The sequence below is a fragment of the Cotesia typhae genome, unplaced genomic scaffold (assembly GCF_013202065.1).
Source record: "Cotesia typhae breed Kobodo isofemale line unplaced genomic scaffold, CoteBio_Ctyphae contig_44, whole genome shotgun sequence".
In the NCBI taxonomy this organism is placed as follows: domain Eukaryota; kingdom Metazoa; phylum Arthropoda; class Insecta; order Hymenoptera; family Braconidae; genus Cotesia; species Cotesia typhae.
In genome coordinates this window covers 2,481,713-2,504,155 of record NW_027423753.1, presented here as the reverse complement: position 1 = coordinate 2,504,155, position 22,443 = coordinate 2,481,713, and the positions used below count along the sequence as shown (strand labels likewise).

The window sequence follows — 22,443 nt, the reverse complement described above, 5'->3', positions numbered from 1 at the left end:
TTATACTTACTTACATATTTTTATTTTTATTTCATGTGCTCATATCGTAACATAACATATCATACCTACACTGAAAAAAATCTACACGGAAAAAAACAAGATGACACTGGATATCATCCCAAATTATAATAAGTATCATCCTAGATTATAATGAGTATCATCCCAGATTATAATGAATATAATCCTAGATATCACTGAATATAATCTGGGATGATATTCAGTGTCATCTTGTTCTTTCCGTGTAGTTGGTTAAAAAAAAATACTATTTAAAATTATTTTAAAGAAACTAAGAATAATGTTTCAGCGAGAAACAAAATATCTTGAATTAAGAACAATATTTTAAAGAGTAAATGCAAATATCTGCGTAAGTTTTTGAAACAGAAAACCTATTAGTACCAGCGTCTTAGAGTAAGCATTTGTTTTAACCTCTGGACCGCCTTCTGGTGGTTCTCCACTGGTCGTCCCGGATGTGAATCCGCGTAATAACAAACGCTTGCTTTAAAACGATAAAGCTCGATTCGGGGTCCCGGGGTTTTGTCGAGAGATATATCGTTGGAGCTGAGGGAAGAAGCCACACTGAGATAGATACAGATACAGACTCGGTGGTGGGACCAGCGAGATCGATAGTCGAGAGCCGGAAACTCCGAAAGCGCTTTTACCCTCTCTTCTCAAGCCTTGGCCTTAAGAAACTTCCTGGAACCGGTCTAAAAGGACTACGTCAATTACCATACTGTCAAATATTTTCAACTAGTATTTCGCAGTTACTGCACTTTTTTAAGTTCTTAATTTTCTTTAATCAAAGTTTAAAAAAAATTTTTTCGATTTTGTGAAAATACCAATTTTTTAAATTGACTTAAAAAAAAAATTATCTCGGTTAAGACGAAATTCTTTTAAAGTTAAAAAATTTTTAAATAATTAATTTTTCTTAAAACGATTAAAAATTGTTGTCTTTTTTAAAAAAAAAATTGAGTTTTTAAACCATTAAAGTTATATATTGAGTCTCATGACGACTCATGATAAATATGACAGTTTTTATAATATTTTACAAGTACGGTTTAAATTTCAATAAAAATTAATAAAATAAGAGTTAATAACACATTAAAAATTTTTTACATAAAAAAAAATTAAGAGCATTAATTTTTACCTTTAATAAAAATAGAAAAAATTTTTTATTTTTGCTGTGTCAAAATTATAATTTAACGCCAGACTTTTTACCCCGTCAAAATTCAATAAATTTTTCTATTGTAAAATTTTAACAAGAGAAATAATTATCAAAGCATAAATAATTTTTTAGTTGGAAGCCGACGGGAGGAAAAGAGGAGGAGGCTCAAGTAGCAGATGAGGATGGTAAGGCTGTTTTTAGTTTGGGGATCGACTGCGGCGTAATGCGCCAATAAAAATGCAGAGTACGACTGGGTTTCTTGGCAATCGTGGCAGTGGTATATCCAGAAGACTAGAGAAGGGGAATGGTGAGAAGAGAATCGAGTATGAGGACGAGAACGAGGGTGAGTATGAGGATGAGGATGTAGAGAGACATATAAAAGAGAAAATGGTTTTTGGGTGATTCGCGGGTTGAGAATAGAACGAGTAGAGAGACGTTAAAATGTTTTCGGCGAATAAATTTTAGTGTCCTCGCCTGTAGGATAATGCTGAGAATGTTTAGCCGACATGTGGGATGTGGGCGGCCGGTGAAAAAATCTAAATTATAACCGGCAACATACGACTCGATAAACACTGTAAAAATGAAAAATATTAAAATAAAACTCGAGTGTAGAATTGTTGAGCAAAATAAAATAAAATAAAATAAAAATTATAAATTAAATAAATAAAATGTATGCATCGAGATAGAGAAGAGTTTGAGGAAGTGGAAGTAGAACTAGAAGAGGTATGACTACCGACTGCCGGGCAGACGCATTAGTCGCGATGTTAAAATGTCCTACTCGCTAGTATTCTACGTGTATTTGAATTTATCTGCAAGGACGAGGTCCCTTGGTTATATTTGTCGGCATTTTGCGTCGCAGGGTGAGAAAGAGACGCTCCTACGCATTCTCTGGTATAAACCTCTGTTTAGAGATATATCTGTGAATAAAAGGTACCAGCGTTCTCTGGTGGTTACTGATATAGTATGATATTATGAACGGAAGAGAATGCAGTTAATATAACGTCAATGGCAAGCGGCGGCTGTGAGACGCCGTTATTTCTGATGCATATAAATGCATCGGAAACGGGCTACATGGCTGGATAAATCATACCAATTATAGTTTAAGTGGCAAACAATCTCAATTTTTATTGGAAATATTTTTTCCCTCCACTTGATTATCTGTTGATAGCTTTTTCTTTCAAAGCGATCAAAAACTCCTGAAATATGTCGATTTTCGTCGCGGTACTTAGATTTTTTTAATTAGCCCAAAAAATCAACCCATGATTTTTTTTTTTTTCAATATGAGTCTTCTAAAAAAATATTTTAACTTGCTTTAAAAGCTCTCGATAAAAATCAGCTTGAAAAAAATTTTTTAAAGGTTGCTCAAGATTTTTTTTAAATTTCAAAAATGGTTTTTTCATTATTTTATAGATTAAAAATTTGAAACTCCTATTTTGAATCTTAAAAATCGCGGGAAATTTAAAAAATTTTTTAAACAATTTTCCTGAAATATTTTCCAGCGACTTCTAAATATAAATATGAACGAATATTTTTTTTTTATTTATTTTTTTCTGTTGTTGGTGTGCTAAAAATAATAAAGGACGAGATAAATAATAACCAGTAATTCAATTATGTCATACTAAATTTTAATTAAGATGGTAAGTAAAAGATTATAGTTATTGCTAGGTGTTAAGCTACTATAAGTCGATAAAAGCAAAAGGTTACGTTGCCTATATTCAATAAAATTCCGACCGCTGAGATTAGTTACCATCGGAAGCTATTTATTTTATTTTATAAATTACAATTATTATTGAATAATAACACCCGGGCGTAATTATAAATTAATAAATATTTTAATTCACCGTTTTAATGTTTTTACTCAAAAAAAAATTTTTTTTTTTGATTTATTATTGATTTTTTGATTAATTTTCTTCCTCAGCGATTTTCAATAATTCTATAATAAAGAATTTAATAAATAAAAAACTCAATAATTTTATTTGTAAAATTGAATAAATTTTATTTATTCAACCAAAAAAAAAAAAAAATTACAAAAATTCTAGAAGGTCGTTAAAGAAAATTTCTATACACTTAATATAATGAATTAATTACAAGCTTATAAGCTTTATCATTAATGAGGTAGATAAAAAAATAATCATGAGAAATAACCTATTAATTAATCTAAAAAATATTTTTCTGAATAAAAAATTTTATAAAGCTTATAAAATATTTGTGGTTGTAATGTCCTGTAGAATTGCTTTCATTGCAAAAGGATTGTCAGGTGGCGCCTGTAATGTAAAGTTCAATATTATTATTGTTACTATCAAAGAAGTCAATTTTTGACTCACCATATGTCCAGCTCTGCTGATCCAATAAAGCCTCAACGTCCCATATCCTTTAATAAATCCTTCCAAAATATTATCAACTACCAGTGGATCTCTCTTGGTACTTTTCCACGTTTCAGCGTGTCTCCATTTGAGTTTTTCCATCCACGTGAGAGTACCAGCCGTCGGAACAATCGGATCAAGTTGTCCGTTGAAGACGTACACTTTTAAGTTTGTTTCATTCAAAAGTTTTTCAACTAAAAATTTAAGTTATTGCTTGATCAAAAAATTGTTTGTTCAAAAAAATTATCAAATAATAAAAATATATAAAATTTTCGTAAATTTTATACTTTACTCAATTTTTGATCCTAAAACTTTAAAAGCTCAATATTTTTTTTTTATTTTGAGCTTTTAAAAAATTTACTGGGATTATTATTATTATCTAACTATAATTTACTAACATATCAAATTTTATCAATTCAAGAACGTTAAATTTCTAAATCGATAAAAAATTTACCTGTATTAGTAACTGGCTTCAGAAAGTCGGCAATCAAATGTTGATAGACAGGATCAGAAGAAATAGTCCACTCATAATCAGTGAGATTCAATGCCTTTTTTACGCTATTTATAGAACTTTGTAAACTTTTGTTCAAATCTTCAAATTCCTGTATGTAATTAGAAGATTTTCGATAACCAGAAGTATATTTATGGGAAGAAAAAAATTTTTTCTCAAGAAGGATATTATTAAAATCACCGATCATATAGAGGTAACGATCGGCGCAGTTCCTTAAAAATACATTAAATGCGTGATTCCAGTCTTCTGAATTAATCAATTTTTCAACTTCCTTCGTACTTTTTTGGATTTCAATATAATCTAACGGGTCGATCATACCCTGCAAGCATTTTAATATACATACATTGAATTCAGCTACTTTCAGTTTGCAGGAAAAATATTTACCATATTTAATAAATATTCTGCTGAATGATATAATGAATCAATTGGTGAAATCCACGGACTTCCTAAGCCAATTCCTTGAAGTTTGCTAATTATAGTCCCTCTTTCTTGAGCCTGTATAGTAATAAGTAACACATAAATTATATTAAATAACATAGTTAATTAATAATACTAACAATTATTTTTTATCAACTGTTGTTTTATCTCAACTGTCCCAAAAAAAAAATTCTTTCAGTATTGGATCAATATTTCTTTCTAATCGAGTATATTTTTGGTTTTAAAATAATAATTTTGAGAAATACTATATTAACGAAGCTATAGTATTGAAATAAATTCAAGACGCTTTACAATAATAATTCTTCATAAAAAGAAGAGACTAAAAATATTCACAAATATTCACAAATATTGAATTAAATTAAAGTTTGTTTTTTTTCAATCGTTTTTAATCAGGGATGCTATAGTAAGTATTTCTTACCCTGATAAAAAAGTTAACTTCTTGATTTAAAAAAAAAAATCCTAGATCAATTTTGAAAAAATTAATTTTCTTGAATCAAGAGAAAAAAATCTCAATAAAAAAAAATTTAGTCAATTTAAGAATAATTTTAAAGCTCAAAAAACTCATCTTCTTCAAAATGATATTTTTTCTCTTTAATCAAATTAATTTTCTTTATAATCATTGATTTTATTATTAAAAAATTTTAATGATAGTCAACAATAATAAAATATATTAATTAGCTTATAATTCCTCGGAATAATATCAATTAATTATTGAAATAGGATTCTACAATTTTTTTGTAAGACAGTTGACAGTTTTCAAATAAGAAAAAATTATTTTTAAAATTTTGCAATGTGAAAATTAAATAAATGATATCATGAAAAAAGAAGAAGAAAAAATACATTACTTTGTACCAGACGTGAGCTAATTCGACGACAACTTTTCCACCATATGACTCCCCCATGATATAAGAAGAAACATTTCTAAACGAAGGAATTCTGTCAAAAAATTTGCCAATGCATCTCATAAGATCGTTGACCATTTCTTGATTATTACTGACGTAGAGCGAGTCATTTTCAACGTAACTGAATCCTGTACCAACAGGACTGTCGATGAACAGAACATTGTAATCGTTTACCCACGTGAAATTACGTTTTTGGAAATTCATATCAAGTGGTCCGAATTCCATAAAATTTCCATAGCCAGTTGAGGCCGCTCCTGGGCCACCTTGCAGCCAAATTAGCAGTGGCTTGTTAAAGACGTCGAAGTCTTGTGATTTAACCGGTGAATTTACATAGTAAAGCCACCAGAACATATGAGCGCCGGGCCTAACTTCAAAATGACCCCAGTCTTGTTCACCAAGTCCGAAACCTTTCTTAGCTTCTGTGACAATTAATTGGTCTAAGAATTAAAGTTCAATCGTATTATTAAGATAATTTTATTATTGTTGTAATGAGTTAAAAGAAAATAAGTGATATTTATTTAAAGATACCTTGAAAATAAATAATTTTCAATAAAATTATCATTAAGATCCAAGACATTTTGAACTAAAGTAATGGTTGATGTTTATCTGCACAGAAAATAGTATATTGTGCCACAAGCAACGAAAGTACTACATTCTGTCCCGCGTGTGTGATTGCCACCCGAGCCGAAGACGAGGGTGGCAAACACGCGGGTGAGGATGTAGTACTTTCGTCCCGTGTCACACATACTATTTTTTCTCCTGCCAAGCCGAAAATTCGTGAATCTTTTAATGCAATAGCATCGTAGGTAATCATGGAAGGGGTCCAGGGGCGAAGCCCCGGTGGGGGGTTGGGGGGGGGGCCCCAGTCAAGAAAAAATACAATTTAAAATTATTATTTAAGTAAAGATATTAAAAAAAAAATAATTAGTGTTATGAAAATAACAGAATAATTTTTATTATAACTTTAAATAATCATATTGATAAATATTAATAGTAATTATAAGTATTCATTTCATAATAATTATGGATAATCTTAATAATAATTTTAATATAAGAATAATTCTAGTGACTTGGTGATTTAACATATTTTATGTAAATCAACCTTTTTTTGGTACAATATGATAATTTTTGAAATTTTCAAACTATAACATTATCATATCACAGTTATAGCATTATATTACTCTTATAACATATCACTCTAATATTATTTAGTGTAATTTATTGGTTATGTTTTGGGCTTCTCCCTCGATATCTCTACCGGCCTCGTCGTTAGTGTCACTTGAGTAGGGACTATCTGTAGAACTCATGTTTTACGACGAATTTTTTTTATTTAAAATCAAATCACTAAATTACATTATTTTTATTATAATTATAATGCACTAATATTTGCACTAATGACGCAACATCAAGTGCTGACGGAGAAATTATGTGTTAGAGAGAGAACGTACAATGCGTGAGAGCCGATGTAGGCACTATTGCGCGTGCGCGTTCATTTATTCCGAAAATAGAAACTACTGCTTTATTCCGGCTGCAAGCAGAAGGAATTTGAATTTTCGGCTTAGGCAGGAGAAAAAAATTATTTATGACACAAACCTAGACTCTATAATAATTAATAGAATTATTTCTTACTCAATCATCAATTCGAACTCAAAAAATCTTATGCTTGCGCGCTTACTGTCTCGGTAAATGATTTGAATTACACTAGTTGCCGCACAGGATAAAATAAGACTTTTATATTACGTAAAACATAATTAATATTTTTAATTAAGTTTTTGACCTTAGTTGTTACACTAATAGACCGGGAATTTCTGAGATTAATTTTATTGAAGATAGATATTAATGTTAAATAGTAAATAAAATGTTTAAATATAAATAAATAATACTTAATAAAAGATTAACACTTACAATGTTATAAATTTAAAGATAAAATATTGAAGAGAATATTTTATCGTTCAAAAATCTAATTTCGTATAATTTACTTCAAAATATTAAAAATATATGTACAGAAAAAATGTTTACATAGCAAGACTATTGTTACGAACACTCGGAATAAAACCTCAAGATCTCACCAAGGATAAAATCAGACTAAATAACTATTTTTGTATTCAATGAGGATATAATATAGTCGTACAACAAGTACTTATTATTTAATTAATTATCTTAATTAATTATTTTACTTAATAATTTTTTCATCTTTATACAGTGACAAAAAAAAATTAATTTGAATTAAGAAAAAAATTTTTGGAGTGAAAATACAATTTTTGAACGATTTAATTTAATTTTTTTTTAATTGAATTGTCATGATTATTTAACTGTAATTATTTAATATTATTTAATACCAATTTCTTTACTAGAGGGAAAAATTTATTGAATGAAAAAAAAAAAAACTATTCTTTCTGTGTATTAATTATATAATAAAATAATAAAATATATAATTATGACTTATTATTCCACTTTTATACCTCTTACTTTAATAGCTCGTATAATTACTATTAAAATTAAAATTAAATTATTTTAACTAATATAATTAATATTTCCAAATGGTAGATTAATAAATCCATAACGAGCTCACTATTTTTTCGCTTAAAATTGCCTCAAATGAATAACCACTAGTCAAGCCGAAGCAATAAGCTTTCGTAATATTCAATTCGTATTTCTACAAACAACAGTCCGCTGTCTCCAGTTAATGAATTGGAACAAATAATTGGGGCATTGATTGACTAAAAAAATTCTATCAATTAACATCAATGAATTTATTGGCCAATATTGACCCAGTAAGCTGCTCCAAAAATAAAATTTTCAAAACCATAAACTCTAAATTATTTTTTATCCAAACAAAACATAAAATTAAATTAAAACTTACAAATTTTAAATTAGTAAACTCAAGTACCGGTATGACTTGTGACTCGGTTAAATTTGACGACCCGTAAATAAAAAGACCCGGATAACTAATTCAACTCAAATGTGGAATAAAAAAGCCTACACGCATCTATTTATTAGATATTTATTGATGGAGCTGAGAAGGAGATCCCATTTACGCTTCCGAGAGTTTTTTTTTTTTTTTTTTTTTTTTTACATAATCTTGGTCTTCTTTTTCTATGGTTTATATCTTGACTCGATAGCTTTATTAGATTATACTTTTATACTTATATTTATATTTATACTTACTTGCATTATTATTATTATTATTTTTTGTACATGTTTTTATATTGCGTTGCTTTGAGAGAGGGTATCTATGAAGGTAGGGATCAACACCTCTAAGCTTAGAGTGCTCAGCCGGAGAATCGCAGTCGAAGAGTGTCAGGAAGACGATCATCATCATATCATCTTCATCATTTCTTCATCATGTTACTTGTGCTCACGCTTGTACTTTTTTTGTCGCACAATGCTCTCGGGAGGTATCATGTGAGTGATTTTTAATATTTTCATATAATTTATTTATTTATTTTCCATTACATTAACCCAAAAGTCCAAAAGAACCAATAACAGGGTTACTTCATTTTTTACAATGTTAAAAATTTTGACAGTGTATAAAACTCAAGTTAATTAATGTATGGCTCCAAATAAATTCAAGCTTAGAATTTGGATGATTATTATAATTAACAAATAGCTTAATAACTAAGAAAATAAAAAAAAAAAGAAATGAATCAAGACTAAATATGCAAAGTTATTATTTAATTAGTTTATTTGATTGAATTTATCAAAACAGATTTAATTAATCTTTTATCATAAAATACACATTTTAAAATATTTAACAATTAATTAAATTAATTAATGATTAATATCTGTTGAAAATTAATGTAAAAAATTATTTATCAATTTTTAATGGAAGAAATAAATTTACTACTTTAGAAAATTTATAAAAAAAAAAATTAGCAATTTTTTTCTTAGGATTTAAATATAATTAATATCATTTTTCTTTTTATTTTTACTTAAATATTTTTATTATTCAATTAAAAAAAAATTTTTTTATAAATTGCTTATTGGAATAATTTTGAGGCATAAGTTTGGAGCAGTGAATTATTTGCAGCCGTGCGAAAATAAATTCGATGACTCAAATGTTTATACGAGTGAATTGAATTTCAGTGAACGCTGAGTTGTATATTTAGTAGTTTGTATTGATATATATATATATATATATATATATATATATATATATATATATATATATATATATATATATATATATATATATATATGGGTAATATAAGACTCGTTATTGTGTAAGGCTTAAGTAGAGTAAGATTTGGAGGGTCAAAGTTTACATGATAAGTAAAACCACATTTATTAATGTAATACACCCAGCATCCGGTAAAAAAAAACCCAAAATATAAATTCTTGTTATGTTATCGATTTCTTTTCAAATAACTTCTGTTATCGTATCAGTTGAGAGTGTCAATTTTAAAAAATTTCTCTAAATACTACTTTGAATTTATCTCATGAATGTTTTTATTTATCTTCAGGAAAAAACGAGATTTGACCGCTCAGTGGGCTTGTTTGATGAATTACAGAATCTAGATTATCGGCATGAGACACCCGAAGTATTCATTGATTACACTATGGTAAAAATTTTCTTTTTTCACGTTTTACTCTTCAGTAAATTGGCAATAAAAATAATAATTAAAATTTCAGCGCTATGTAGTCTTCAGATGTGTCAAAGAAAATGTGTGCTACTTAGAGAAGATGCGGGATGATTATTGGAAGGCAATATTGACAGGGAAAATCCGACCAAAAGTTTTGTATCCTTCTTCGTCAACATTGACGCTCGTAGAAGTATGAACTGTCGATTTTTTTTTCTAATTCTTCTTATTTACAATTTTTAATATGACATTTAACAAAAAAAAAAAATTATTTCTAGGCATGGAAATTAGCCGGCGGTAGAGTTGTAAACTTCTGCAACGGAATTCCAATGAAACTGCTGCAAGAAACTCAACCAGTGCCTCAGGACGCGCAGGATCCGTTTTTGAATGAAATCCCTCAAGATGATAACGAAATTTTCCAGAAACGGGTTACGGACGTGGTGATAACTCCGCTTATCGATCGCGCAAAACGGGAGATAATGCTGGAAAATCGTGAAAAGATGAACGGGGAGGAGTACGTGAGAGTTCGAAGACACGCTTATCCGGGAAACTTCCGTGGGCAAACGCAGTCGCAATATTTGAATTTTGATAAGGAAGGGGATAAAGCGGGAAAAGCTGAAGCGGAAGCTACTAATGAGTCTTCTCGGGCTGTCGTTAGTGAGTGATTACGCGACGTACAATTCGAATCTAAATTTATCAAAATTATGTTGATAGTTTTGTGAATTATTGAACAAAAAGAATTGTAATTTTCCTTTTGGAATAAAAATTATTATTAATACAATGAAATTGGTCTTGAATCATTGAATCAATTGGCATTTACTAGGTCGATACTAACTCCTGGATTTTTTTAGAGAAGAAGACTTAAAAGGGTTTTAATGCAACTGTTTATTTCAGGTGGTACCAACGGGATGGGACAAGCTCAAAGTATGACTGCAGGTGGCTCGTGCGAAGATTGCCCGGGTTACCAGAAATTTCCTGCCGTACCGGGAGGTTACACAGGATTGCCTGGAGGCGGTGTGATCCCTGGTGGAACAGGATTGACTGTTCCAGGAGCTTTGCCGGGGATAAATGGTCCAGGTGTTGGTTATCCGGGGACAATTGTTCCGGGAACGACAGGAACTTTTCCGCAAAATGGAGGTGCATTACCGGGAACGTACCCAGGGGTTCGTTTGCCGGGAACCGGGCAGGGAGTTCCGGGTACTTATCCAGGAGGAGTCGTTCCACCAGGCGGTCAAATACCTGGAGGATATCTAGGAACCTTTCCAGGTGCCCAACGACCAGGTGTGGGACAACCTGGTAGTCAAGTAGGGACGGGAGGGTATCCAGGTGGTATTGTTCCACCAAGTTCGGGGCCTGGTACATATCCAGGTGGTAGTGTTCCAGGAACTAGTTCACCAGGAACTTATCCTGGAAGTATTCCGGGGATTGGTCAACCAGGAACTTTTCCAGGTAGTAGTGTTCCAGGAACTGGTCAACCAGGAACTTATCCAGGTGGTAGTGTTCCAGGAACTGGTCAACCAGGCACCTATCCAAGTGGTATGCCAGGAGTAGGACAGCCGGGGACTTATCCAGGTGGTAGTGTTCCAGGAACTGGTCAACCAGGAACCTACCCTGGCAGTATTTCGGGAGTTAATCAACCAGGAACCTATCCAAGTGGTATGCCAGGAGTAGGACAGCCCGGAACATACCCAGGTGGTAGCGTTCCAGGAACTGGTCAACCAGGAACCTATCCGGGAGGTACTCCTGGTGTAGGACAACCAGGAACTTACCCAGGTGGTATGCCAGGAGTAGGACAGCCCGGAACTTATCCAGGTGGTATGCCAGGAGTAGGACAGCCCGGAACATACCCAGGTGGTAGCGTTCCAGGAACTGGTCAACCAGGAACCTATCCAGGAGGTACGCCTGGTGTAAGACAACCAGGAACTTATCCAGGTGGAATTCCAGGGGTTGGACAACCAGGAACATATCCTGGGAGTTTACCAGGATCTGGTACCGGAGTTATACCTGGAACTGTACAACCAGGGACTTATCCAGGTGGTGGTACCATAATACCTGGTTCTCAAGGTGGAGTAACTTTACCAGGTGGCCCATATCCAGGAGGTTTAATCCCTCTTGGTGGTGTTTACCCGCCAGGAACAACTTACCCGGGTGGAGTAATCCCTCCAAATGGTACCCCAGGAACATATCCAGGAATTTTCTCACCAGGCAGCTTACCCGGAACCTACCCAGGAACCTTCACACCAGGAACTTATCCCGGAACCGTTCCAGGATTCTACCCAGGTGGAGTAGCACCACCAGGTGCGTTAATCCCCGGAAGTTACCCTGGTCAATATCCATCAGGCGTTGTTACAGCAGCAGCAGTTGACGCAGATTCACATGCTTCAAGCGAAGTCAAGCAAAACGAAGCCGGAACCCAGGCAAGCGCTTCAGCCGACGGCACGTACGGAACTGGAACCGCCAAGTCTCAGGTCAGCGGTATCTACACAGGCGCTGGTTCGTTCTCAGCTCAAGCAGGAATCAACGACGGTAACAAAGGCGCCCAAACCCAAGTTTCTGGCGGTAAGGAGGGCGCTATGAGCAGTGCCCAAGGCTTTGGAGGACAAGGGAAAAGCCAAACCCAAGTGCAGCTAGACTCCGAGACCGGGGCGACGACCACCGGATCTCAAAGCAGTGGATTCAACCATGACACCAGTTCCCAAGTTCAAGCAAGCATGAAAGGCGGAATGGCTGATGCTCAAGCTAACGGAGAGGGCAGCACGTCCTCCCAGGCTCAGATTGGGTTTCAACCATACATGGGTTCCGCAGAACTGGACAAAGCCCAGTCAAAGCCATTTAAAGGTGGAGGTACAGCTTCAGCTCAAAGTGGGACTTATCAAGGACAATCTCAATCACAAATTGAAGGCTCTTTTCAATATGGAATCACTTACACTGGCGCCGCTCAAGCTGGTTCTGGATCTGGTGCTGCTGCATCAAGACGACCCTTCAATTTCACCAACTCAGACTCAAAACTATTCAAGACTTTCGATAAATTCGAGCCTATCAAGATCTCCAGTGACAGCAAAGATGAATCAACAGCTCAACCTGAACTTGACACAACCATAACTGGAACCCACACTTTGAAAACTAGTTCCAGCACCCGGAAGACGGTTCTAAGTAGAGCACCCAGCAGACAAGAGCCTCAGGAGGCTGAATTGGACATGGGGGCCGTCGAGTACGATGCTGAGGAAGACAACGAGTATGAAGATGAAGACTATGCTGCTCCTGGAAAAATGGACGCTAAGCTGAGAACCGCCGAGTCGAGAAAAATTCAGACGATTGGAAAGCATGACGCTCATGGGAAACAAAACTCTTCGAGACTGAAAGAGGGAGATCTCTTGCATCCTGGAGACTCGCTTCCAGGATTCACTGTTCCTCCCGGATTCAGAGCTAGAGTCACCTCAGTTTCTGGTGAACGGGCTTCAAGTCAAGGGAGTGGAAAACATCAACCTCAGACGGTTATTCTAGCTCCGAATCCGGATCGCTCGCAAATTGGGAAGTTTAATCCTGATACCAGGGCTTTGAAGCCTGGACATACTCAGAATCATCTTCAGGCGACGCATTCTGGAAAATATACTAGTGAGTGGATTTAAAATTAGATCATTGATAGACTGACAAATATTTTTTTTTGAATAAAATCAGCAATTTTATTATAAGAAATGAATTTATTGAAAATTTTAATCAATTTTCTTTTAAAAAAATTTTTTTTAACAAGAAAAATACTATAAAAAAAATTTTTATTTATTCAGCTGAGAAATAAAATTGTTGAAATTTTTCAACAAAATATGCTTCAGTGTAATTTATTAATTTACTTGTTGTAGATCCGGGAAAAACAAGATCGATGACACCAACGCCAGTAAAATCAAACTACTACACAGTAACCAACAGCGTAGCTGGAAATATGGGTGATCCCCGCAGAAAATACGAGCACCGCTACTACACCAAAAGCTCAACTTGCGGCTACTTTACATTCTCCTGCAACATAGTCCACGGTTCCAACGGCAGAACCAAAATCTGCAAGCCAAAGATGCCGACGTACCCCGATGGCACTCCTATGAAATGCTAGTTTTTAAATCAACCCTTCAGTACCAACGCTATAAGATATTTACTCATGCTCTCTGGTACTGAAGGATTAAATTACATTTTTTTATCACATATCTAACGCATATTTATAATTTATAACAATTATATACATTGTTTTATGTAAACATATTTATACATTTTCTATATCTACAATAAAAAAAAAAAAAAAAAAAAAAAAACCGTCAGTCGTTGTTTTTTATTTTATTTTTTATTCTTTTAATAGAAGTACGTAATTAACAATCTTTCGGTTAACTATTAGATCACGTGTGCGTTTTTTTTAAAGCGATAAGGATTTAATAAAAATAATAGCGATTAAATAGTTTTTGTAATCGATAACAATTACGACCAATATTATTATTAAATACATAAAATATAAGTTAGGTCTTTAAATTATTGCTTCGACCTATCTCTGTTTTTATGATTGAGTATCACGACAGGAAAATTCGGCTATTTTATTTCAAAACAAAGTTATAAAAATTTTTTGGAAAAAAGTTTGAATTTTTAATTCAAAGATGAAAAAATTTTTATTTAGATGAATTGATTCTTATCAATTAAAAAAATATATATATATATATATATATATATATATATATATATATATATATATATATATATATATGAGAAAAATTGAGCCATGAAAAACAAAAATAGTGAATAAAAAATAAAGCAATTATTATAAACTATAAAACATGACAAAAATTTTTAAAAATAATATTAAATTGATAAGTAATAAAAAAAGTTATAAAAATTTATTAATACTAAATATAAGCAGCTGTAAAAATTTTTCAGTTACTGTGTTTCGAAATTATACAGCCGAACTTTTTAATAAATTTTTTTTTTTTTATTATTTTTTAAAAATCTCAATTGAATATTATATTGGTAATTATATAGAAGTAAAGCTCCACTTTTTTTGACCGTAAAAAAAATTTTAAATGTCATTAAATTTTACATGAATAAATTTCAAAATCATTAAAAATGAAAATTAAATCACCGCAAAAAAATTTTTTTCTAAAAAAAGTAAGACTTGAAATTTTTTCAAAATATCTTCAACAAAATCAATTTTTAAAAAATTCTTCCCGCACCCAATCAAGTGGATCTCCACTTTAATATAACTACCTTGCATTAAAAACCCCACCAATTATCTCCCTCAACTTTATAAACTCTCAGGATTATAAAATATTTACAATTGATCTACAAACCTTGAAAATAAATATAAAAAATAAACCAGTACATTCCTTAGTCGCTAGTGGAATGATAAAAGACAACCCAAACTTTATCTCCCACTTCGAATTAAATCTGACTCCTAAAATCAGCATCGAACTGGCGTTAATCATCCCTGGACTTATCATCAATAATTTCAGCAACATCAGGCGCACAAGACTCGGTACTATTTTTAAAATGCTCAATTTGCACATTAGCAGACTCCAATTGCTCAATTAAATTCTCATTATTCCTCTGCAATTTCCTCACAGTGTTCGTAGCAGCGTCAACCTCATCCTGAGCAGCAGCGAGCTCTCTCTTAAGTTCCTCAACCCTAGACCTAACGCGCTTGACTTCCGTCTCGTACTGCTCGGACCTTCTGAGCGCGTGAGTCAATTCCGTGGTTTTTTCATTGAGAGCCTTCTTGAGCTTAGCATTGGCGTGTTTCATGTCCAGGAGGTCTTGCTGAAGTTGCCGAGTGTCTCCGTCGATCGAGGAGCTGTTCCTGGAGCGTCTGGAGTCAACTCTGTCCTGGATTTCCCGTAGCTCGTTCACCAGCTGCTTGTTTTCCCGCTCCAGGGAGCTTTTTTCAGTCTCCAGCCGCTCGCGTTTGGCCCACTCGGCAGCGTTTTCCGCCTGGAGTCTCTCCAGTTCTCCCCGGAGCTCGTTCAGTCGCTGGTCCATGCCCTCGCGGTTGGCAGCTTCGTCAAGCAAGTCAGCCTGGGCCGCCATCAATTCTATCTGGTACTGTTCTTTTAAATCACTCAGCTCCTTCAAGACGTCAGCGCGGCTCTTTTGCAACTCATCGCACCGACTGCGAAGCGACATCACTTCCAGTCGGAGTTGCTCCAGAGTCTGGCTGTTTTTCTCGGCATCATCCAGCCCTAAATTGATCATCTGGGGATCATCGCCGTCTTCGGAATTTATTTTGGTATTGTCTTCCATCAACTTGGCAATATCTCGCTCCAAGCTGCTCATCGAGCCTTCTTTGTACAGCTCAACAGCGTGCTTTGGAACTGCGCCCTGGAGAACATACTCCTCGATGTCGCGGTCAGTTGACTCCTGGCAAGAATCCTCTCGACAGGACGGACTTTTTCGGCAATTGCTCGGGGAAGTTTTGTCACATCGATCGACATTATTGTACAGCTCTAATAAATCATCGATCCCCAGTGAATTTCGCAGCTGCGGGTCTGACTCGATTATATTGACTATCTGGCGGTCGAACTGTCCCGCATGCTTCAGCAAGATCATGTGGATTTTTTCCATCTCCTTGCGCAACTGCTCGTTCTGATGCTCCAGCTCCTGGGACTCGTGCTTGTAGCTGTTCGCGTCTTTCACAGCTATTTCTAATTTTGTGCGAAGTAATTTGGCTTCTTCGCGAGCTTTATTGCGTTCGTTGCGTACTTTACTCCATTTTTCACGCCAATTTGCGGTACAGTCCGACCACCACCTCATTGTTTTTTCCATTTGGGCTGCTCGCACTCTTGCTTCTTCTAATTCTCGCGTTCGGAGCGCCTAGAAATTTTTTTTTTATTAAGAAATGACTTTGTATCTTGTGACCTATTGACATTTTTAAAGATATAAGCTCATCCCGATGTTACACTCATCGAGACCTTTCATTTGAGTACCCACATCAATTTTTCATATATTTATATATATTATATATATATATGTATATATGAAAAATATATTAAAAATACATGTGGGTACTCAAATGAAAGCTCTTGATGAGTGTAACATCGGGATGAGCTTATATCTTTAAAAATGTCAATAGTTAAGAAGGTTACTAGTAAATATTATTTGATTATAATTTTTTTTAAATAATTTATTAGTCACTTAAATTCTTGAAATGACTAAATCTCTGATAAATTAATTTTTTTAGTAATTTCAGTATTAAAAAATAGAAAAATAAATTATTAACCTCTTTAGTCTCCCATTCACTGTCTCCATAATGAGGTAAACGAGAATTCGTACCAATATCATGGTCTTTTAAATGCCTCCGGGATGACGTTCCACTAGCTGTCGATGATTGAGCCATCGTAATTCACGTAACTAACCTTTAAATTTATAAAACTTAAATTCATACTCATAAAACTAATTCAATGTAAAAAATTAAAATACTTCAAAAAATAAATTTAAAAAAATAATTATTTTTAAAATATTACCTATTGATAAATAAATTTTCTAAATTACTGCACTTGACAACACGTAATCTTGGATGTCAAAATCTGACGTATGTTTATGATATTCCTCAAAAAATATCATCTGGTTGAATTTTTAGTTTAAGTAAATTTCATTACTTACAAGATAAACAAATATGAAAGTGTTTTTCTATGTACTCCATTGTATTTTATTAAAGTTAAGTGAATGATAAAATAATTACTGTTATTGTCAGTACATACAGTCGACCCAGCGAGAGAATGATCCTCGAGTTTGTTTAGGATTTGTATCCTGTTTTAAATATTTATTTACTGCGCATGTGTCAGCAATCGGAGACACGGAAAGTGTATTCCTCCGCGAGCGGTAAATTTAAATAAGTTTTAATATCATTGTGAAGATGTTAATATTTTTTTTTTAATTTTATAAAAATTAAATTATCAAATAAAAAAATGTAATTAAAAAGTTTCACATGTAAAAATTAATAAAAATTACTAGTGAAAATTTGGTTCTCGAATTTGTTATAAAAATTAATTTTTAGACGATTTTACGACTTTCTAACCGCTACATTTTTGAGTACGTTCTTTTTCAATTGAAATTGTTGAAAACTTATTATCGGACAACTTTAAGACTTTTTTACGACGCTCCGTTTTAATGTTTCGGGGCTTTGTCACTGTTAGCTCATCTTAAAATAGTCTTGAAAATTTTTTTAAGATTATTTAAAAATTTAAGACCATTTTAAGATTTTTTAAGACCATATAGAAATTTTTTAAAAACTATTTTAAGATTTTTTTAAGACGATTTTTAGATTATTTTAAGACTTTCTATAATAATTTTCCGGAGCTGTCTAATTTTCATAACAAAATTCGAGAACCAAATTTCAAAAATCTGCTCTCAGAATTTTTTTTTGGCGTCTTAAAAAATTCTTAAAATAGTCTTGGTTTGTGTAACGTTTAAGATCTTAAACAAACGACAATTTTAAGACGATTTTTTTTACATGAAATTTTTTAACTTTGTCGAATTTTTTAAAATTATTAAAAATTTCAAATTTTATTTTTTGTTGGTGTAATGCGCATATATTAGGATGATTTTCCGTGAATTATCTTACCGGTAGTCGGTTGGCTTGAGAAGAAAATTATCCAACAATAACCAAGTAGTTTTCATTGCAACCGCCTTCCCCGCCGCCAAGTCATAAATCATCATATAACAATGTATATAATCATGCTGATTAAAAATTGAAATGTTATTTATGTACGCAGGATATATGAAGAGTGTGTCATGTCATGTCCTATAGCTGGACAACTCAGTACAGGAGTAGAAGTACAGGATTGAGGAAAGAACCTGTTTTGTAATTTCACGGCGAATGATGCGTTAACTATTGACCGAATAGACACCCGGTTGGTGGGAGAGAAGCGGGATTTCAATGTAAGTGCTACGCTACGGTACACTCTCTGTACTGGTGCACATGAACTACATCACGCGGCATAACAGTTAACTCTAAAGTCTTCTACTTCAGTTTATCATTAAAGCTCAGTACTTCAACAACTAACCTGTTATTTATCAGTTGCAAAGTGTAGTTATTGCTTTTAAACTTTGCAACTTTAAAAAATTCAACCGATAAAATAATTTAAATAATTTAAATATCAAAAATGGTGTGTGCGTGTACTATAACAATTATTGCAATTCTTTATATTTTATTCGATGTTAATTATTTTTTGAGAATAGCTTTTACAATTGGTTGGGGCAGACTTTTTCAAAAAAAGAAGAAAGTTTTTGAAAAAACTACTATTTATGGTAAAATTTTTTATTTTTTTATTTTTTAATAATATTAATTAATTTTATAAATTTAATTATAACTATCCATAAAAATTATCGATGAAAAATTATTCATCAAATATTATTCTTGCAATGTTTATTTAAGTTAATTTACTAAAAATATATCAAAGAAAAATAAAAAAAATGCCAATTATTAAGACATTAAAAATATTCCTTTTCATTTTAATCAATTAAATGTAAAAAATTATATTTATACAAAAAAAAAAGATTTTAAATTTTTCGTATGAATTTTTGAAATTATTTACACAATAAAAATTATTATCAGACAGAATAATGATAAAAAAAAAAAGTTATTGTCTCATTAAACATTTAAAAACAAGTATAAGTATTTCCGTTTATTCAAAATAAATTAATCGGTCAAATGTCAAGAATCGTGTAAATAAATTTACTTAATTTTTGTTCTCTGAACATTCATTAATTTTTAATTATCATTGTTAAGTTGCAGACAAGAATTAAATGTACTTATTAAAAAATAAATAAAAGTAAATGTCTAGTTTACGCGGCACCTGTTCTACTGTTGAACTGTTAAATTTAATTTCTAACGGTCAGAGTTAAGATAACGCCGTCTATAGTGTTTGTATTTTAGCTGTTAAGATAAACATAAGTTTGATAGTATTTTTATTTTTTTAATACTAAGTAAATAATTTAATTTGTAACTTTGAATAATTGTTAAAATAAAATCATTTTTAATTATTAATGAGTAAAAAATTTAATTATTCATTTGTCTTCAATTACAAATTTATTTAATTCATAACTTTTAAATAGTACTAGAACAAAAATTACATAAAAAAAAATCATTAAAATTTTCAAGAAAATTTTTTTAATAAAAGGATATTTTTTTCTCAGTGTGTACTGATATTTTTAAAGATATAAGCTCATCCTGATGTTACACTCATCAAGACCTTTCATTTGAGTACCCACATCAATTTTTCATATATTTATATATTTTATATATATGTATATATGAAAAATATATCAAAAATGCATGTGGGTACTCAAATGAAAGCTCTTGATGAGTGTAACATCGGGATGAGCTTATATTTTTAAAAACATCAATAGTTAAAAAAGTCACGGCAGTCACATAGTGACTGCAAGGTTGCTAGTTATTATTAATGAATAAAAATAAAAATAATTTATTTAATTTACACCATTGCTAGTTAAAAAATTTTAAAGTAATTAAAATTCTTTTTTTTTTTTAATTAATAAATTAATTGGAATAAAAATTTGTAATTAAAAAAAAAATTGTTGATAGATTTAAACGTTAAAAATTTTTTGTAAAATAATGACATGACTCTAATACTGTAATAAATAAATTTCCAGGTATCTGTACATCCCAAGACGTGGATATATTTTTAAAGCACATGAACAACGCCCGATACCTCCGGGAGCTGGATTTCGCGCGATTCCACTACTACGATAGATCGGGAATCTACGGGGAAGTGAGTCGCAGAGGTGGAGGCGCAGTTCAAGGTGCATCATCGACTCGTTATCGACGAGCGCTGCCTATTTTTACACCTTACAAAGTGACCACACAGTTGATTTACTGGGACGAGAAAAACTTTTACCTCGAACACGAGTTCATCAGTTTGTCAGACAATTTTGTCCGCGCAGTCGTCCTCAGCAAGCAGACGGTCACCGGGTTAAAGGTCCCCGTCTCGGAGGTGATCGCTAAGGTCGAGCCCTCTGCCCAGAGGCCGGAGATGTCCAACGAGCTCAAGTTGTGGCTCGACTCTATGGAGGAATCCTCGCAGAAATTGAGGAAACGCAGCTAAACTAATTTTCAACTTTTTTTTTTTTTTAATATATTTTTTCAATGTTTCTTATTTGTAATTATAATTTTATCATACTAGGTGATTGAAAAGGCTGTTGATATTTACTTAATAGCTTAATTTTATATATATTGTTGTAACTAAATTTTATTAAAAATTTTATAAGCAATTTTATTTATTTCTAATCATCCGAACAGAATTAATTTTAAATATTAATTTATTTAAGAAATAAATTAATAAAAAAAAAAATAATTTTTAAAAATTGCGTTCATATTTTTTTTTTATTTTTTATAAGTGAAATTTTTTAGATTAAAATTTACTTTGAATAAAATAAAATAAAAATTTTTAATGCTGGTTATTTTTACAATTACAGTGGAAATTAATATACTCCTCACACAGAGCAAATTTGATGTTTTTTGCAGAGTAAATATTGATTTCCAGTCATGTTTGATGGATATAAAAATAACTCCATCTTTCTTCACCTTTGGACAGTGATGTAAAATTTAATTAATTAATAATAAACTTAAATAAAAATAGTACGATAATAATAAATTTTAGTAAGATAAAAAAAAAACTTAGGTTCGCTATTCTCGACATTAAGTTTATATTTCACGTATTATTTTTTTCTTATTGTTATTATTGTTAATTTATTATTTTATACATCCTGGAAAAAAATTATCTAATACAGCCTTGAATGATTTAATCTGCCGATTTACGTTTAAAGACATTTAAAAAAATCATCTATGGACATTCTAGATTATATCAAGCCATTTAAGAAAATTTTATTCAATGGCTTGATGATTTTTATTTGTAAAAAATTATCTGACACCTCGAAATACTTTTAACGTTTTAAAAAATAATAATTAATTACTAAGACATTTTTATATTAATTTCGATGATTCAGACAAATTTCGCAATCTTTAGATGTGCTAAAAAATAACTGCAAAATTTTTTTAGGATTTATCTTTTGGAAAATTTCTTTAAAATTCTCTAAAACATTGATAAATTTTTTTAATTATTATAAAGTCAAAAATTTCATCGGTAAAATAAGCATGATTTTATTAAAATCGACAGCAATTTATTTTACCGACACTAAAATCTACATTATCGAAGTAAAATTTCTCTTAAAAATTTTTTTAAATTATTTGGTTACTTTAATTATTAATTTTTTATAAAAATAACACCAAAGCAGAATAAAAAATCATTTTTTTATGTGAAAATATTTTTACCCACAAAAAAAAATTAATATTTTACTATCTTTTGATTTCAAAAATTTTATCATTAATTAATAAATTATTAAAAAAATTTTTTTATAAAAAATATTCAAAGATATTTTTCTTCAACCTGAAAAATTTCCTACTAAATAAAAATTTTCTGAATAAATTTAAAGAATTACCCAAAATATT

The 22,443-nt window shown here is 31.6% G+C and overlaps 4 protein-coding genes across 15 annotated transcripts in view; 2 read left to right on the top strand and 2 right to left on the bottom strand.

Annotated features, from left to right (window-relative positions):
• LOC141529071 (uncharacterized) overlaps positions 1–14,232 on the top strand; it is a 62,961-nt gene extending 48,729 nt beyond the window's left edge. For 3 of the 4 annotated variants that reach the window (XM_074245416.1, XM_074245415.1, XM_074245417.1), the window contains 3 exons: positions 1,295–1,505; positions 10,851–13,571; positions 13,814–14,232. In XM_074245416.1, coding sequence (XP_074101517.1) covers positions 1,400–1,505; positions 10,851–13,571; positions 13,814–14,058 — 3,072 coding nt within the window. In that variant the 5' untranslated portion in view covers positions 1,295–1,399 and the 3' untranslated portion in view covers positions 14,059–14,232. Of the gene's footprint in view, positions 1–1,294; positions 1,506–8,623; positions 8,782–9,839; positions 9,939–10,008; positions 10,150–10,234; positions 10,614–10,850; positions 13,572–13,813 lie in introns of those variants that run through there. The other variant, XM_074245418.1, reaches the window with a different exon arrangement.
• LOC141529078 (retinoid-inducible serine carboxypeptidase-like) lies at positions 3,169–7,560 on the bottom strand. 7 transcript variants are annotated; one of them, XM_074245446.1, is made up of 8 exons: positions 7,282–7,560; positions 6,970–7,184; positions 5,905–5,982; positions 5,320–5,813; positions 4,421–4,531; positions 3,980–4,355; positions 3,487–3,719; positions 3,169–3,426 (listed from the first exon to the last, which is right to left on the bottom strand). In XM_074245446.1, exons 3-8 carry the CDS (start codon positions 5,951–5,953, stop codon positions 3,358–3,360), a joined length of 1,332 nt encoding a protein of 443 aa, XP_074101547.1. In that variant the 5' UTR covers positions 5,954–5,982; positions 6,970–7,184; positions 7,282–7,560; the 3' UTR covers positions 3,169–3,357. The 7 variants fall into 7 exon arrangements, with proteins under 7 accessions (XP_074101547.1, XP_074101545.1, XP_074101546.1 ...); XM_074245444.1 differs by having other exon boundaries at positions 7,006–7,184; positions 7,282–7,559; XM_074245445.1 differs by lacking the exon at positions 6,970–7,184 and having other exon boundaries at positions 7,282–7,559.
• Positions 14,233–14,849: 617 nt separating the features above from the next.
• Positions 14,850–22,443, bottom strand: part of LOC141529077 (coiled-coil domain-containing protein 102A) — a 98,032-nt gene continuing 90,438 nt past the window's right edge. Inside the window, exons 1-3 of one of the 3 annotated variants that reach the window (XM_074245441.1) lie at positions 17,441–17,720; positions 17,197–17,332; positions 14,850–16,790 (exon numbers count right to left, since the gene is read on the bottom strand). In XM_074245441.1, coding sequence (XP_074101542.1) covers positions 15,402–16,790; positions 17,197–17,313 — 1,506 coding nt within the window. In that variant the 5' untranslated portion in view covers positions 17,314–17,332; positions 17,441–17,720 and the 3' untranslated portion in view covers positions 14,850–15,401. Of the gene's footprint in view, positions 16,791–17,196; positions 17,333–17,440; positions 17,721–22,443 lie in introns of those variants that run through there. The other 2 variants (XM_074245443.1, XM_074245442.1) reach the window with 2 other exon arrangements.
• On the top strand, positions 18,892–21,206 carry LOC141528541 (protein THEM6). The gene is made up of 2 exons (XM_074244639.1): positions 18,892–19,226; positions 20,589–21,206. The coding sequence occupies exons 1-2, from the start codon at positions 19,082–19,084 to the stop codon at positions 21,038–21,040; spliced, it is 597 nt and encodes a 198-aa protein (XP_074100740.1). The 5' UTR covers positions 18,892–19,081; the 3' UTR covers positions 21,041–21,206.

Coding starts and splice junctions, on each gene's coding strand:
- LOC141529078 (XM_074245446.1), bottom strand. CDS start 5,953: ATGTCTTGGATCTTAATGATAATTTTATTGAAAATTATTTATTTTCAA. Junction 4,356..4,420: donor CAGAATATTTATTAAATATG/GTAAATATTTTT, acceptor AAATGCTTGCAG/GGTATGATCGACCCGTTAGA. Junction 3,720..3,979: donor GAAGCCAGTTACTAATACAG/GTAAATTTTTTA, acceptor TTAAATTTTTAG/TTGAAAAACTTTTGAATGAA.
- LOC141528541 (XM_074244639.1), top strand. CDS start 19,082: ATGGTGTGTGCGTGTACTATAACAATTATTGCAATTCTTTATATTTTA. Junction 19,227..20,588: donor TGAAAAAACTACTATTTATG/GTAAAATTTTTT, acceptor ATAAATTTCCAG/GTATCTGTACATCCCAAGAC.